This window comes from Mus musculus, chromosome 5 (genome assembly GCF_000001635.26).
Source record: "Mus musculus strain C57BL/6J chromosome 5, GRCm38.p6 C57BL/6J".
Classification (NCBI taxonomy): domain Eukaryota; kingdom Metazoa; phylum Chordata; class Mammalia; order Rodentia; family Muridae; genus Mus; species Mus musculus.
The window spans coordinates 36794540-36806707 of record NC_000071.6 but is presented as its reverse complement, the minus strand read 5'-3'; the positions used below and the strand labels follow the sequence as shown (position 1 = coordinate 36806707).

The 12168-nt window shown below is 47.7% G+C and overlaps 1 protein-coding gene across 1 annotated transcript; it reads left to right on the top strand.

Annotated features, from left to right (window-relative positions):
• Positions 1 to 9953: 9953 nt before the first annotated feature.
• Positions 9954 to 11841, top strand: Mrfap1 (Morf4 family associated protein 1). Its single transcript, NM_026242.3, has 2 exons — positions 9954 to 10505; positions 10764 to 11841. Exon 1 carries the CDS (start codon positions 10115 to 10117, stop codon positions 10490 to 10492), a length of 378 nt encoding a protein of 125 aa, NP_080518.1. The 5' UTR covers positions 9954 to 10114; the 3' UTR covers positions 10493 to 10505; positions 10764 to 11841.
• The last annotated feature ends 327 nt before the right edge of the window (positions 11842 to 12168 follow it).

The window sequence follows — 12168 nt, the reverse complement described above, 5'->3', positions numbered from 1 at the left end:
CACAGTATGTACCTAAGATGTACATTGTGTGTCTGTCATGCCTCCCACACACTTACCAATCCAAACCCCCATTGTGAGGATATTTTAATGACCAAGAATACACTTCACTAACTCTGTTTTATAGAGAAAAAAAAACCAATCTGGCCTCCGATTTTCTGTGTAGCAAAGACATTGGATACAGTACTCGCTGACAGAGTGGGTTAACCTGCTCTGCTTAGACACAGAGTACAAGGCATGATATTAAGAGTACCCAGCACCATGTTCATACTGTTAACAACGCAGCTGAGGGGGTGCACACCCATAATCTTAGCACTGGGAAGGTTGACACAGGATTTAAAAAAAAAGTCAGGGCTGGGGAAGGCAGCTGGCAGAGTATTTGCCTAGTATCCACAGGCCCTAGATTCAGTCCCTAGCACTCCTTAAATTAGGTGTGGCTGTGTACCCCTGTAATCCTAGCGCTTGGGAGATGGGGGCAAGAGGATCAGGAGTTCAAGTCATCCTGAGCTACACAGCAAGTTCCAGGCCAGCCTGGGATGCACGGCATACTGCTTCAAAACAGCACACACACAAATTGTTGGAAACACTGATAAGAAGGCCAGTTGCACCTAGCTGACTCAGGCATGTTTGTAGTGCAGCCGAGAGTGGTGCATAGGGACAGCCAGGGCTACACAGAAACCCTCTCTCAAAATCACCAAGAGTTGCTCACCAGTGCTTACCGCAGCCTGTGTGAGACCCTACGCTATTCGTAGCACTGCCCACCCCTTCAGTATAGTCCATCCAAGTCTGTCTTTCCTGGGTACTCTGTTCTGACTTCTGTCACGCACTGAACAAATCCTGGCACGCTGTCTGGTGTTACCATAGCAGACTCCACATGTATCTATCTTCTTCATAAGAAACAGATGCTTGGGCCAGGCAGCTATGCCACATGCCTTTAATCTCAGCACTTGGGAGGCAGAGGCAGGTGGATCTCTGAGTTTGAAGCCAACCTGATTCACTGATCAAGTTCCAGGACAGCCAGGACTACACAGAATCTCTCCTCTCTTCTCCTCTCCTCTCCTCTCCTCTCCTCTCCTCTCCTCTCCTCTCCTCTCCTCTCCTCTCCTCTCCTCTCTCTCTCTCTCTCTCTCTCTCTCTCTCTCTCTCTCTCTCTCTCAAAAAAAAAAGGAGGGGGAGAAATGAAGAAAAAAAAAGAAACCTATACCTGAATATCAGTTGGTCCCCAGTTCCCCCTTACATGTCACCTTGGGACACTCAGAAAGCCTGGATGCTCCCAAGGAGAGTCAACTGCTACAATGAACATGCTCTGTGTCTGAAAGTGGAGAGCCAAAGTTAAGCTCTAGAACAGTGTACATGCAGAGTACTGACAAGGAGCCCTAGCACGCACACACACACACACACACACACACACACACACACACACACACTGGCTCCCTTCTCCATTCAGCACCCAGCACAGCCCCCTGTGGCTCCACTCTCACACAAGTCCCTCCTAAAGACTAGAAAGATGTTCGCCCAGGGATCAGGTACATACCTCAGGCATTAGTGCCTGCTTAGCCCTTCTGTACACACGATGAGTAGGCCAGTTACACACAGTACCTCTGTGGCCAGCACTACTCCTCCTGTGACCCCTGTCACTCAGGGAGCAATCAACATCCCAAGAGGCAGGCATGAACAACTGTTGTCCCAAAGGACAACTGTGAGGTGGAAACTTCTGGTTTCTTTGTTACGTCAGTTATGTCAAATGATGTTTTGCTGGGGCACACAGGTGAAAGGATGTCTTGCTGTAGCAGACACGTGAAAGGACACGTAATAAAGGAATATAAATATGATCTTACAGATAGTGAGAGGGAGCATCGGTTTGGTTTGCTCCACCTCGCTGTTCTTCACTACCGACATGCATATACTGGTTCACCTTACATTGTGATTGCTGGGAGCCACAGGATTTCTTCAGGATTGAACTGCAGCTGCTGGTTCATGCATTGTGTCTGCCTGCCTAGACGACTGGACTGCAGCTGGTGGTTCATGCATTGTGTCTGCCTGCCTAGACGACTGAACTGCAGCTGGTGGTTCATGCATTGTGTCTGCCTGCCTAGACGACTGAACTGCAGCTGGTGGTTCATGCATTGTGTCTGCCTGCCTAGACGACTGAACTGCAGCTGCTGGTTCATATGTGGTGTTTGCTACTGGACTGAAACACTGACAAAGAAGATTGAACTTCTTCCCCAAAGAACTATTGCTAAGCAGGTCCGCTTCCCCCAAATCCTAATAACTTTTCCACTACCTCTGGTGGGTAGTGGGCTAGAGAAGTGGCTTGAGCGTTTACTAAAATGGGATGCATAATATGTGTGCCTACACAACCTGTCCCGGAATCACAAAGCCACCACGCTTGCTGTAGCCTCTGCTGCTGTGTTCAGTTGGGCTGAGCAAACTGTACACAGATAAGGAAGACTGCAGACTGGAGGGGCTTCTAGAAGTGTGCTGGTGGCTGGAGCAATGCCCTTTCTCTCTGTCAACCAGAGACATGCACACACCTATGATGTTTATGGGGTCTTAACTTGCATCCACTGGTGATTTTGCAAGGTGACCCTTGAGGATGTTAACACAGTGCTCCCTAGCCATGCTGCTCACCATGGCAGTCTCCAGCAGCTTCGAACAACAACCTGACTGTCCCTTACATCTAGTATGCACAGGGAACAGTAAGGCACCACTCAGTGACACGGGAATATAGGATAGCCACTCTTGTCCTTGCCTCAATGAAAGCCACAAAATAGCACTCTACACATCCAAACCTGTGTGCAAATCACAATGTATGTGCCTTGTAAGCGGGGGTTTAGCCATCCCCCTTGCCAAATACCATTTCAGTAGAATTTCAACAAAGTGACATCTACAAAATGTGTTCTGCTCCTGTTTCTGCTTTTAAATGGCCTGGTACTTCATGTCTCAAAAACCTGAGTTTTTGAGCAAGTAGCACACACCACCATCAGCATCAAGTAGAGCAACCAGGAGAGCACACATAATATGAAAATTCCCTCCACACACGGCAGCTTGCTATAACTCTCTCCTCTTGGGTCATCTGCTGCTGTGTGAGAGTCTGGTGTCATTCCAGGTTGGAGTATAGCTCTGAGGTGGTAGACTTGAGTAGTATGTGCCAGGTCTCAACTTGCTTCCCCAGTATCAGAAAGAAGTAGAAGAAAGACGAAAGAAGCTGGGCAGTGGTGGTGCACACCTTTAATCCCAGCACTTGGGAGGCAGAGGCAGGCAGATTTCTGAGTTCAAGGCCAGCCTCGTCTACAGAGTGAGTTCCAGGACAGCCAGGGTACACAGAGAAACCCTGTCTCGGAAAAACAAAAAAACAAAAAAAGAAAAAGGAAAAAGAAAAAGAAAGAAAGAAAGAAAGAAAGAAAGAAAGAAAGAGAAAGAAAGAAAGAAAGAAAGAAAGAAAGAAAGAAAGAAAGAAAGAAAGAAAGAGAGGGGGGAGGAAGGGAGGGAGGGAGGAAGGGAAGGAGGGAGAGAGGAAGGGAAGGAGGGAGGGAAAGAAAGAAAGATGAAAGAAGAAGAAGCAGAAGAATTATTAGAGGGTAGAAGGAAGGAAAGAAGTCATTTTCAGAAAAAATTTCTCCTACAATTTCTTCTGACAGAAGACGTCTACAAGTCCTTGCAAAGCGACTCTGGTGGATAATAACATATTTCTGGAACACTTCATCACATCTTGGCAGCATCGTCACTCCTTCACTGTCCTGGAAAGGGTGCATACTTGGTGTGCCCAGAGTATCCACTTTGGGGGGCACAGAGCAGACTTCATTTAGCATAAACCTGGCTTCGAGCAAGGCCTTCACATCTCATGTGCACATTGGCCACACACACCTGCATTTCTGAGGCACACACTCCTGCAGCCACTTGAATGTTGATATTATACATGTGAACATTTGTACATGTGTACCACCGTGCCTGGCTTTTCCCTTCTGGGTTTGAAAGATCTACTGTTCTGCTCAATTCTTCTATTAATTACTTTCTGGGTGTCTGAATTGTTTTTGTTTGGGTTCATTTGCTTGTTTTGGGTCCTCATATTTTAGTGTGAAGACTGCAGACAGAAAAAGAGGTGGAGGGGCTGGAGAAATGGCTCAGTAGTTAAGAGCACTGACTGCTCTTTCAGAGGTCCTGAGTTCAAATCCCAGCAACCACGTGGTGGCTCACAACCATCTGTAATGGAGATCCGATGCCCTTTTCTGGTGTGTATGAAGACACGCCACCACGCCCGGCTCACAGAGTCTCTTGAGTGCTGGGATTAAAGATGCACACCATGACTGCCCAACTAAAGACACTAAACTTATTATGGGGTCCCACACTCAAGCTGTTAGTGCCTCTGAAGGGAGCCAATTCCTAGTAACGGTTAGGATGTCAATAGATGGATTTGAAGAGGGTCTCATTTAGTCCAAGGCACCATCTTCCTTTCCAACCTTGGCACTGAAGCATCTCAGCCTTGGAGCATCTGCTCTTGAGACCAGCAGCAGTTCGAGGACCACAGTTGTGCATGGAGCATCCTCTCAGGTGGCTAGGCCCACATTGTCTCTGGAAGTCATTTAAAGTAGCTCATGCCCCAAGCTTCTAAGCACAGTACATTCAGGATCACTCCTCCTAGGATATCAGGAGGAACCGGAATTTGCTACCTCTCGCTCTGCAGGTCTGGACTCAAGTCACAGGGCTTGGAGTCGCAGTTCTTCCCCCATGTGGTCAGCCTTGCCACTTCTGGGACAAGCTGTTCTCCAGTCTCCAGCTTGGGGAAATGAGGCTTCATATCAGTAGATTGCTTACTGCTGCCATTGGACAGCTGAAAATCTTAGACCATGCTTATTTTTCAGTAGCTGCTGCCATGCCCTGAGGCAGCCAGGATCAAGCTGATTGTGAAACTATGCCCTCGGCGTCTTTATTTTATCTTTATCTATGTCACCCTGACCGTCCTGGATCTCACTACATACACCAGGCTGGCCTGGCCCTGAATTCACAGAGACCTGCCTGCTTCTGCCTCTTAAGTTCTGGGTTTACAAGCTTTCTGTTTTTAGTTTTTGTTCATTTTATTTTGTGTGTTTGTATAGATGTGTGTTGTGTCCCAAGTGCAGGGGGCACACACATCTGTGAGTGCATGAGAGGCCAGAGGAAGACGGCCTGCTCTAGTTTCTGTCGTTCTCCACTTTATTCCTGTGAAACAAGATCTCTCTTGGACCTCGTGCAGAGCTGGTGGCCAGCAAACCCCAGCAATCCTCCTGCCTCTGCTACCTCCCTCTGCCTCCCTACCCCTACACACACACACACACACACACACACACACACACTTACACCTAAAGAAGTGGAGTGTGCTGACTCAGGCAGGAGAATAGGAATTCAAGGCCATCCTTGGCTTTATAGTGAGTTCAGGGTCAGCCTGGGCTATATGAGGCCTACATGAGCAAAAACTTAAAAAATTCAAAACAGGAATAATCATACTCTTATAATTATTAAAAAAAAAAAAAAAAAAAACATGCTCCAGGCAGTGGTGGTACACGCCTTTAATCCCAGCACTTGGGAGGCAGAGGTAGGCAGATTTCTTAGTTCGAGGCCAGCCTGGTCTACAAAGTGAGTTCCAGGACAGTCAGAGAGCTACACAGAGAAACCCTGTCTCGAAAAACCAAAACCAAAAATAAATAAATAAATAAAAGGTAGAGAACAGGGCTAGGAAAACGGCTTAGTAGGTTAACACTTGTCCAACAAGCTTACAAATCTGAGTTTGGCCAGGTAGTGGTGGCGCACGCCTTTAATCCATCACTGAAGAGACAGAGGCAGGCGGATTTCTCAGTTCAGAGCAAGTTCCAGGACAGACAGGGCTACACAGAGAAACCTGTCTTTAAAAAGAAAAGAAAAGACCTGTGTTCAAATCTCTAACATCATGTAAAGCCAGCACAGGTAAAGAGCAATAGCAACAAAAGACAGCCCCACGCATGCACACACATGAGCATGCATGCACGGCTGTTGGGTTACAGAGGGAAATGTGATGGCTCAGCAGGTAAGGCACTTGCTGCCAAGCCTAAAACCTGAGTTTGATCCCTCAGACTCACATGTGGAAGGAAAGAACCAACTGACTCCTGCAAATGACCCACTACCTCCCGTGAATCCAAAAAGAGCAAGGACACCTCCTCCCTACCCCAGTCTGTACAAAACAAACATTAAAAAACCAAATAGCCAGAAGAAGACAGAACAGAAACTATAGAAAACAAAGCGATGGCCAAATTCCACGTGGTGAACACTGCACACGTATGTTTTATTCCCTGTCCACCAAGCACCAAGAGTCATTTGGTCCTGACCCATTTGTGTGTGTGTGTGTGTGTGTGACCATTTGTGTTAGAGTGGAGAGCAGAGGTCTACATAGGTGTCTTCCTCTATTGCTCTCCACCTTATTCTGTTTTGGGACAAGGTTTCTCCCCTGAATCTGGAGTCCACAATTCAGCTAGACTGGCTGGCCAGCAAGCTTGGGATCCACCCGTCTACATGCACATATGAACACATGTGCGTGTGCACGCGCACACACACACACACACAATCTGCTAGGGTTACAGACATAAGCCACTACCCCCTCTTCACCAAATGGATAGTGAGGGTTTGCATTCGGGTCTTTGAGTTTGCACAGCAAGTACGTTATCTCCCAGCGTGGTCCCCAGCCTGTCCCATCCCCTAGTCCCCTTTCACACCATTTTTTTTTTCAGTGTTTTCAGGTTCCTAAGGAAGATGAGCAGAAAGTGCAGAGCTCCCACACATCCCCAGCTTCTCCTACCAACAGCCCGACCCCCCAGCGCACTGTTACCATCAGTGAGCCTACAGCACGCAGCACCTCTGTTCTGTTAGGGTTCACACTTGGCAACTGTGGATTCAGACAGTTGCTAGCATGCAGGCAACATGACTGTCTCTGAGCAGCTTCACTGCCCTAAAAAGCCTCCATTCTCTCTCTGTTTGTCCCTCCATCCTGAGCCAACTCTCCACCTTTCTGTGTCCCCATTCTGCCCTTTCTGGAAGGTTGAGTAGTTAGAACCATGTGATTGATATACAAGGGGTTTCCTCCATCCAGCAACAGTTAAGACCCAGTGAGTCTATTCATTTTTGGTTGCTTATTCTTGTTAGTGCTAAATAATATTCCATCGTCCATTGACTTACAGAAGGCTGTTTGCTTTGGACTTTGGGCAGTAACAAATAAAGGAGCATAAACGTTATGTGCCTGGCTGTGGCAATGAAAATATCTTACATTCTAAGAGACGGGAACTTTTGCTGAACAGCCAAAGTTAATAATATACCTTGAGGTTGAAGAATAGAAAATTACTGGCCTCTTGTGAAAACATGAATTTTTTACCTCGGAGCCCACCCCCTCCCATCTAGAGATTGTTCCCAGAACACTCCTAAACTTTTCACCCCAAAACTCCTCACCCTAAAGTTCGACCAAGAACATTTTTGAGATAAAGGCCTCCTGAAACAACCTCAAAATGAACCGGGTACATTGCCAAATGATAGGACATGACTCCTTAGTTACGTAGATTCCTTGATAGGACATGACTCCTTAGTTACGTAGATTCCTTTGGCAGAACTCCCTAGTGATGTAAACTTGTACTTTCCCTGCCCAGTTCTCCCCCTTTGAGTTTTACTATATAAGCCTGTGAAAAATTCTGGCTGACCGTCGAGACTCCTCTACCCTGTGCAAAGGTGTATGAGTTTCGACCCCAGAGCTCTGTGTGCTTTCATGTTGCTGCTTTATTTCGACCCCAGAGCTCTGGTCTGTGTGCTTTCATGTCGCTGCTTTATTAAATCTTGCCTTCTACATTTTATGTATGGTCTCAGTGTCTTCTTGGGTACGCGGCTGTCCCGGGACTTGAGTGTCTGAGTGAGGGTCTTCCCTCGAGGGTCTTTCATTTGGTACATGGGCCGGGAATTCGAGAATCTTTCAAGGTCACTTAAGACTGCTGGCCTACTGTGTACTCAAACTGTTGGTATAACTCCCCTTTAAGGGAACAATGTAACAACCAGCCTTACTTGCCTTGAATTTCCCATGTAATCCACTTTTACAACCTAAGCTAATACTTAGCTATTACATTATGTACTCTTCCATGCCGCTGACCCAGACAAAACAGCAAATACAAAAATTGGAAGCAACTTCCTAAAATCTACTATAAAGTTTGAAAGCAACCGATGATTATCTGTTGAAAAATAATGATAAGTTTGTGATCTGGGTCAGTCGGGATTAGTTGGCATCAGTGACTTAATCCTTTGTTAAAGATTTCTACAAAGTGCCCCATTCCTTCCCCATTCGATGCTGATGCTTTCAAAGTCACTCAGTAAAGATGAAGCAAAGCCCTTTGTTAAGGACAGACACACCCCTCACAGAAGGACAGACAGAGTCAGAGATAAACAGATTCCCAAGAGAGCCTTTAGGCAGGCACAGATTCAGAGTCACACAACAGACAGACAGAGGACAGACAACACAGGGAGCCTGAAACACACAGTTCGGATCTGGACTCACTCTTAGTTAAACAACTCCAAGAAGAATTGCTTCTGTTTCTTTCCTTAATGTGACACTGATACATTATTGGTAACTCAGAGGGAATCACTAATGGGTACAATCCATGTGCAGGGTTTTGGGTGGATTCATGGGTTCAACTAATTTGCTGGGTTGTACAGTAGAAGCTGTCTTAGCCATAGAGATCACATTCCCACCAATTAAGACGGGAGGGAGGGGCAGAGTGAGAGGGTGAGGGAGGGGAAGGGAGAGTAGTAGCGAGAGGGAGAGAAAGAAGAGAATTTCCTGGGATCAATGTATACCAGCCTTTCCCCATGTCAGGGTTCTGCAGTCTAAGTATCCTGATGCAGTGTGCAACAGTATCCCATTGTCCTCTGAACCATTTGCTTATTCATGTTCTTACCCTGGATTATTTTTAAACAAAAGCCACTGAGTGTAGAGTCCAATTAAAGATATGCACTTTATATATGCCTATGGTTGGTTTTTGCAAAATGGTTTCACGACTTGTGGTTAGAAAACCAGTGAGATACATAGTTTAGATTCCTGAGAAAGTACTGTCTGATCGTAGACTAAGAATTCGGCATCTCCCCTTAAAGTTCAGTGTTGGTTGAGTAACAGTTACGCAAATGTAGTCGTCTGAGCCAACTTCTGTCCTTTCCACAGCAAGTGATCACCAACTGAATGTGACCTGGGGCCTCAGAAAGCATCAGACAATAGTTTCACCTTAGGAAGCCAGGAGCTCTGTCAGGTAAAAACACACCCAGCCACTCCGTCAATCAAGATATGATAATTCACTTAAACTAACCAAAGGGGCGGAGCTATGAGCAGGATGACTGTCCACACATGGCTTTCCAAGATTCCTCTTTCCCCAGTTTCGAAAAACTGTTTTTGTTGTTGTTGTTGTTGTTTGTTTGGTGGTTTTGATTTGTTTTGAAACAGGGTCTATGTACTGAACTCACTATGTACACCAGGATGACCTCAAACTCAAGGATCGGTCTGCCTGCCGCCTCTACCTCCCAGGTGCTGGAATTAAAGGCGGGCTCTTTTTCTTTTTTAAAAGTAAACTTGTCGGGTGCGGTGGCTCACACCTGCGACACGGGAAGCTACGGCAAGAGGACTGCCTAGAGTTCAAGATCAGTTTAAGCCAAATAATTGAGTTCCAGGCCAGCCTTGGCTACAGCGTGAGGTCCTGTTTCAAAAAGTAAATAAATAAAATCGGAATAAGATACAGGAAGGGACGAACTTCGCATCACCCAGAGCAGCTGCAAAAGCTGCGAAAGGGAGGCCGACCTAATGTCAGCGCGCGGCCGCAGAGGCGCTCGCCCCGCCCCTTCGTGGACGCGAGCGCGCCCGCCCCTTTCAGCGCGGCCGTAAAGAGGGGGCGCGGAGGTGTCGTGAAAGGGGTCGCAAAGCGCCGAGCGCTGGTTGACGGTTGAGACTCCATTTTGTTCGTCGCTCGCCCGCTCGGCAGTCACTCGTCTCCGTGGCTTCTCCGAGGCGGAAAGTTGGACCGGCGGCGGAAGTTTTGAGGACTCGGCCCGAGCTCCGTCCGTGAGGGTCGTGCAGACGAGCAGAGCAGCGGCGATGCGGCCCCTGGACGCGGTGGAGCTGGCGGAGCCCGAGGAGGTGGAGGTGCTGGAGCCCGAGGAGGACTTCGAGCAGTTTCTGCTGCCCGTCATCCACGAGATGCGCGAGGACATCGCGTCGCTGACGCGCGAGCGCGGGCGCGCGCCGGCGCGCAACCGGGGCAAGCTGTGGGAGATGGACAATATGCTGATCCAGATCAAGACGCAGGTCGAGGCCTCCGAGGAGAGCGCCCTCAACCACCTGCAGGGTGCCGGCGGCGCCGAGCCCCGCGGCCCCCGGGCGGAGAAGGCCGACGAGAAGGCGCAGGAGATGGCGAAGATGGCCGAGATGCTGGTGCAGCTCGTGCGGCGGATAGAGAAGAGCGAGTCTTCGTGAGGAGCCGGCCGCGGTAAGGGCGGGAGCCTGGCGGGGCGTGGGCGACGGTGGGGGAGGAGGCTGGCTTGTCGCCTCGGGAGTAAACTAGGCCCCCCCTGGGGAAGGAGTAATAGCAAATCGTCGGCGGGGAGACCGTGGAAGTTTCCAGATGGTGCTGGAGAGCATGGGGCCCTAAGTGAGACAGCGTCCAGAAGGGGGCCGGGTATTTGCTTTGCTGTCCGGACAGCGTGATTAACCTCTCGGTGATGAATCTCTCCCGCCCGTGCCTTAGGTTTCCAGCCAATGGATTCTGGTTGAGTGATGGCGATTGGCTGACATGACACCCTGGAGAAGCTGAAACCAGAGAGCCTTTTGTTTTCCTTTTTTTTTTTTTTTATCTCCTTCTTATTTTTTTTTCTTTTCCCCTCTGTCTTCCCTCTGTTTCTCACTGACACTACGTTTCTGCTATGGTCTGCGGTTGACGACCTCGATATGAGTTTTTGATTATTCGGTGGTTCCTTTTTTTTGTTTGTTTGGGGGAAATAACTTTGATTTGGAAAATGCGCTCACATACGGGAATTAGGGCCTAGATTGTAAGCCCTGTGGCAGTTGAATAACGTTCATTCCTGGCCTTTGGTTGTTGTTCCTAAATTTTGAGGTGCTTTGCTCTTTCTTGGGTGACCTGATAGCTCCCTGAACTTTGAATCTCTGTGACACTTGAGACTCAGAGTTGAAGCTCACCGCCTCTGAAAGTTCTGAAGGAGCTGTGTTAATTCTCGAAGACTCCATGCAGCAATGGCAGAAGAGACCAGACTTCATCCGGGACAGTGGATGGGCCTTACATGGCTAGGACTGATGACCTGGGAGAAGGGTCGGAGGATAGTATTGTTTCTATTGGGGGACTTTAATTTCTGTGTGAGACCAAAGGAGGAGAGATGTATTTTGTGCAAAATTTAAATTTTATGTGCTACACTATCTATTGTAACCTGCCTGGTGAGTTTGTTGGGACAGCCTAACTCATTTCTAAAAGAAATGGAACCTCGGATGGGAGAAGAGGTCTTGTTAGTCTGTACAAGTTGGTATCCCCATATATTCGAGGAGATCCTGGCCATAAAATGAAAGATCCTTGCAATACCCTGTGTGGCCTAGGAAGGAAAACCTGCAATGGACCCAAAACTTAAAAGAAGAGGCGTCTTAAAGGTTCATATGTAGTCGAACTATAAATGTATGAGTGGCAGACCTGATAAGCGTTTGAGGTCAAAACCCTTACCATGTTGAAAACAAAATCTTACATGTTAATAAAAGTATTCGTTTGCTTGAAAAGATCAGCCCGGAGAGTTACTAAGAAATATTAAGTGAAGTCTTCCTTCAGTGGCCTGTGTTTAGTTTAAATGAACATTCTCCAGTTTTGGGAGTCTGGGTAAGCAGAAGGGGATTTCGACTGCTGTAGGAAACGTGAGAATAGGAAAGTCTTGATTCCTAGTAGCAAGTCCACAGTCTTAGCCTCTGAGACCAGTCCTTTTACTTGCCTTTTACTTGACTCCTGTTCTTTACCAGTCTTGATGATACAACAGCAACAATGTATTGACTCCCTTCAGACAAGAAGGGCTGGGTCCCCAACTGCTGGGATTGACCCTGTGTGGCCATCATCTCATTCCTAGGTGGCCAAAGTCTAGGGCCCTCCCTTTTAAGGACAC

Excerpts from the sequence above, each read along its gene's own strand:
- Mrfap1 (NM_026242.3), top strand. The coding sequence starts at position 10,115 with ATGCGGCCCCTGGACGCGGTGGAGCTGGCGGAGCCCGAGGAGGTGGAG.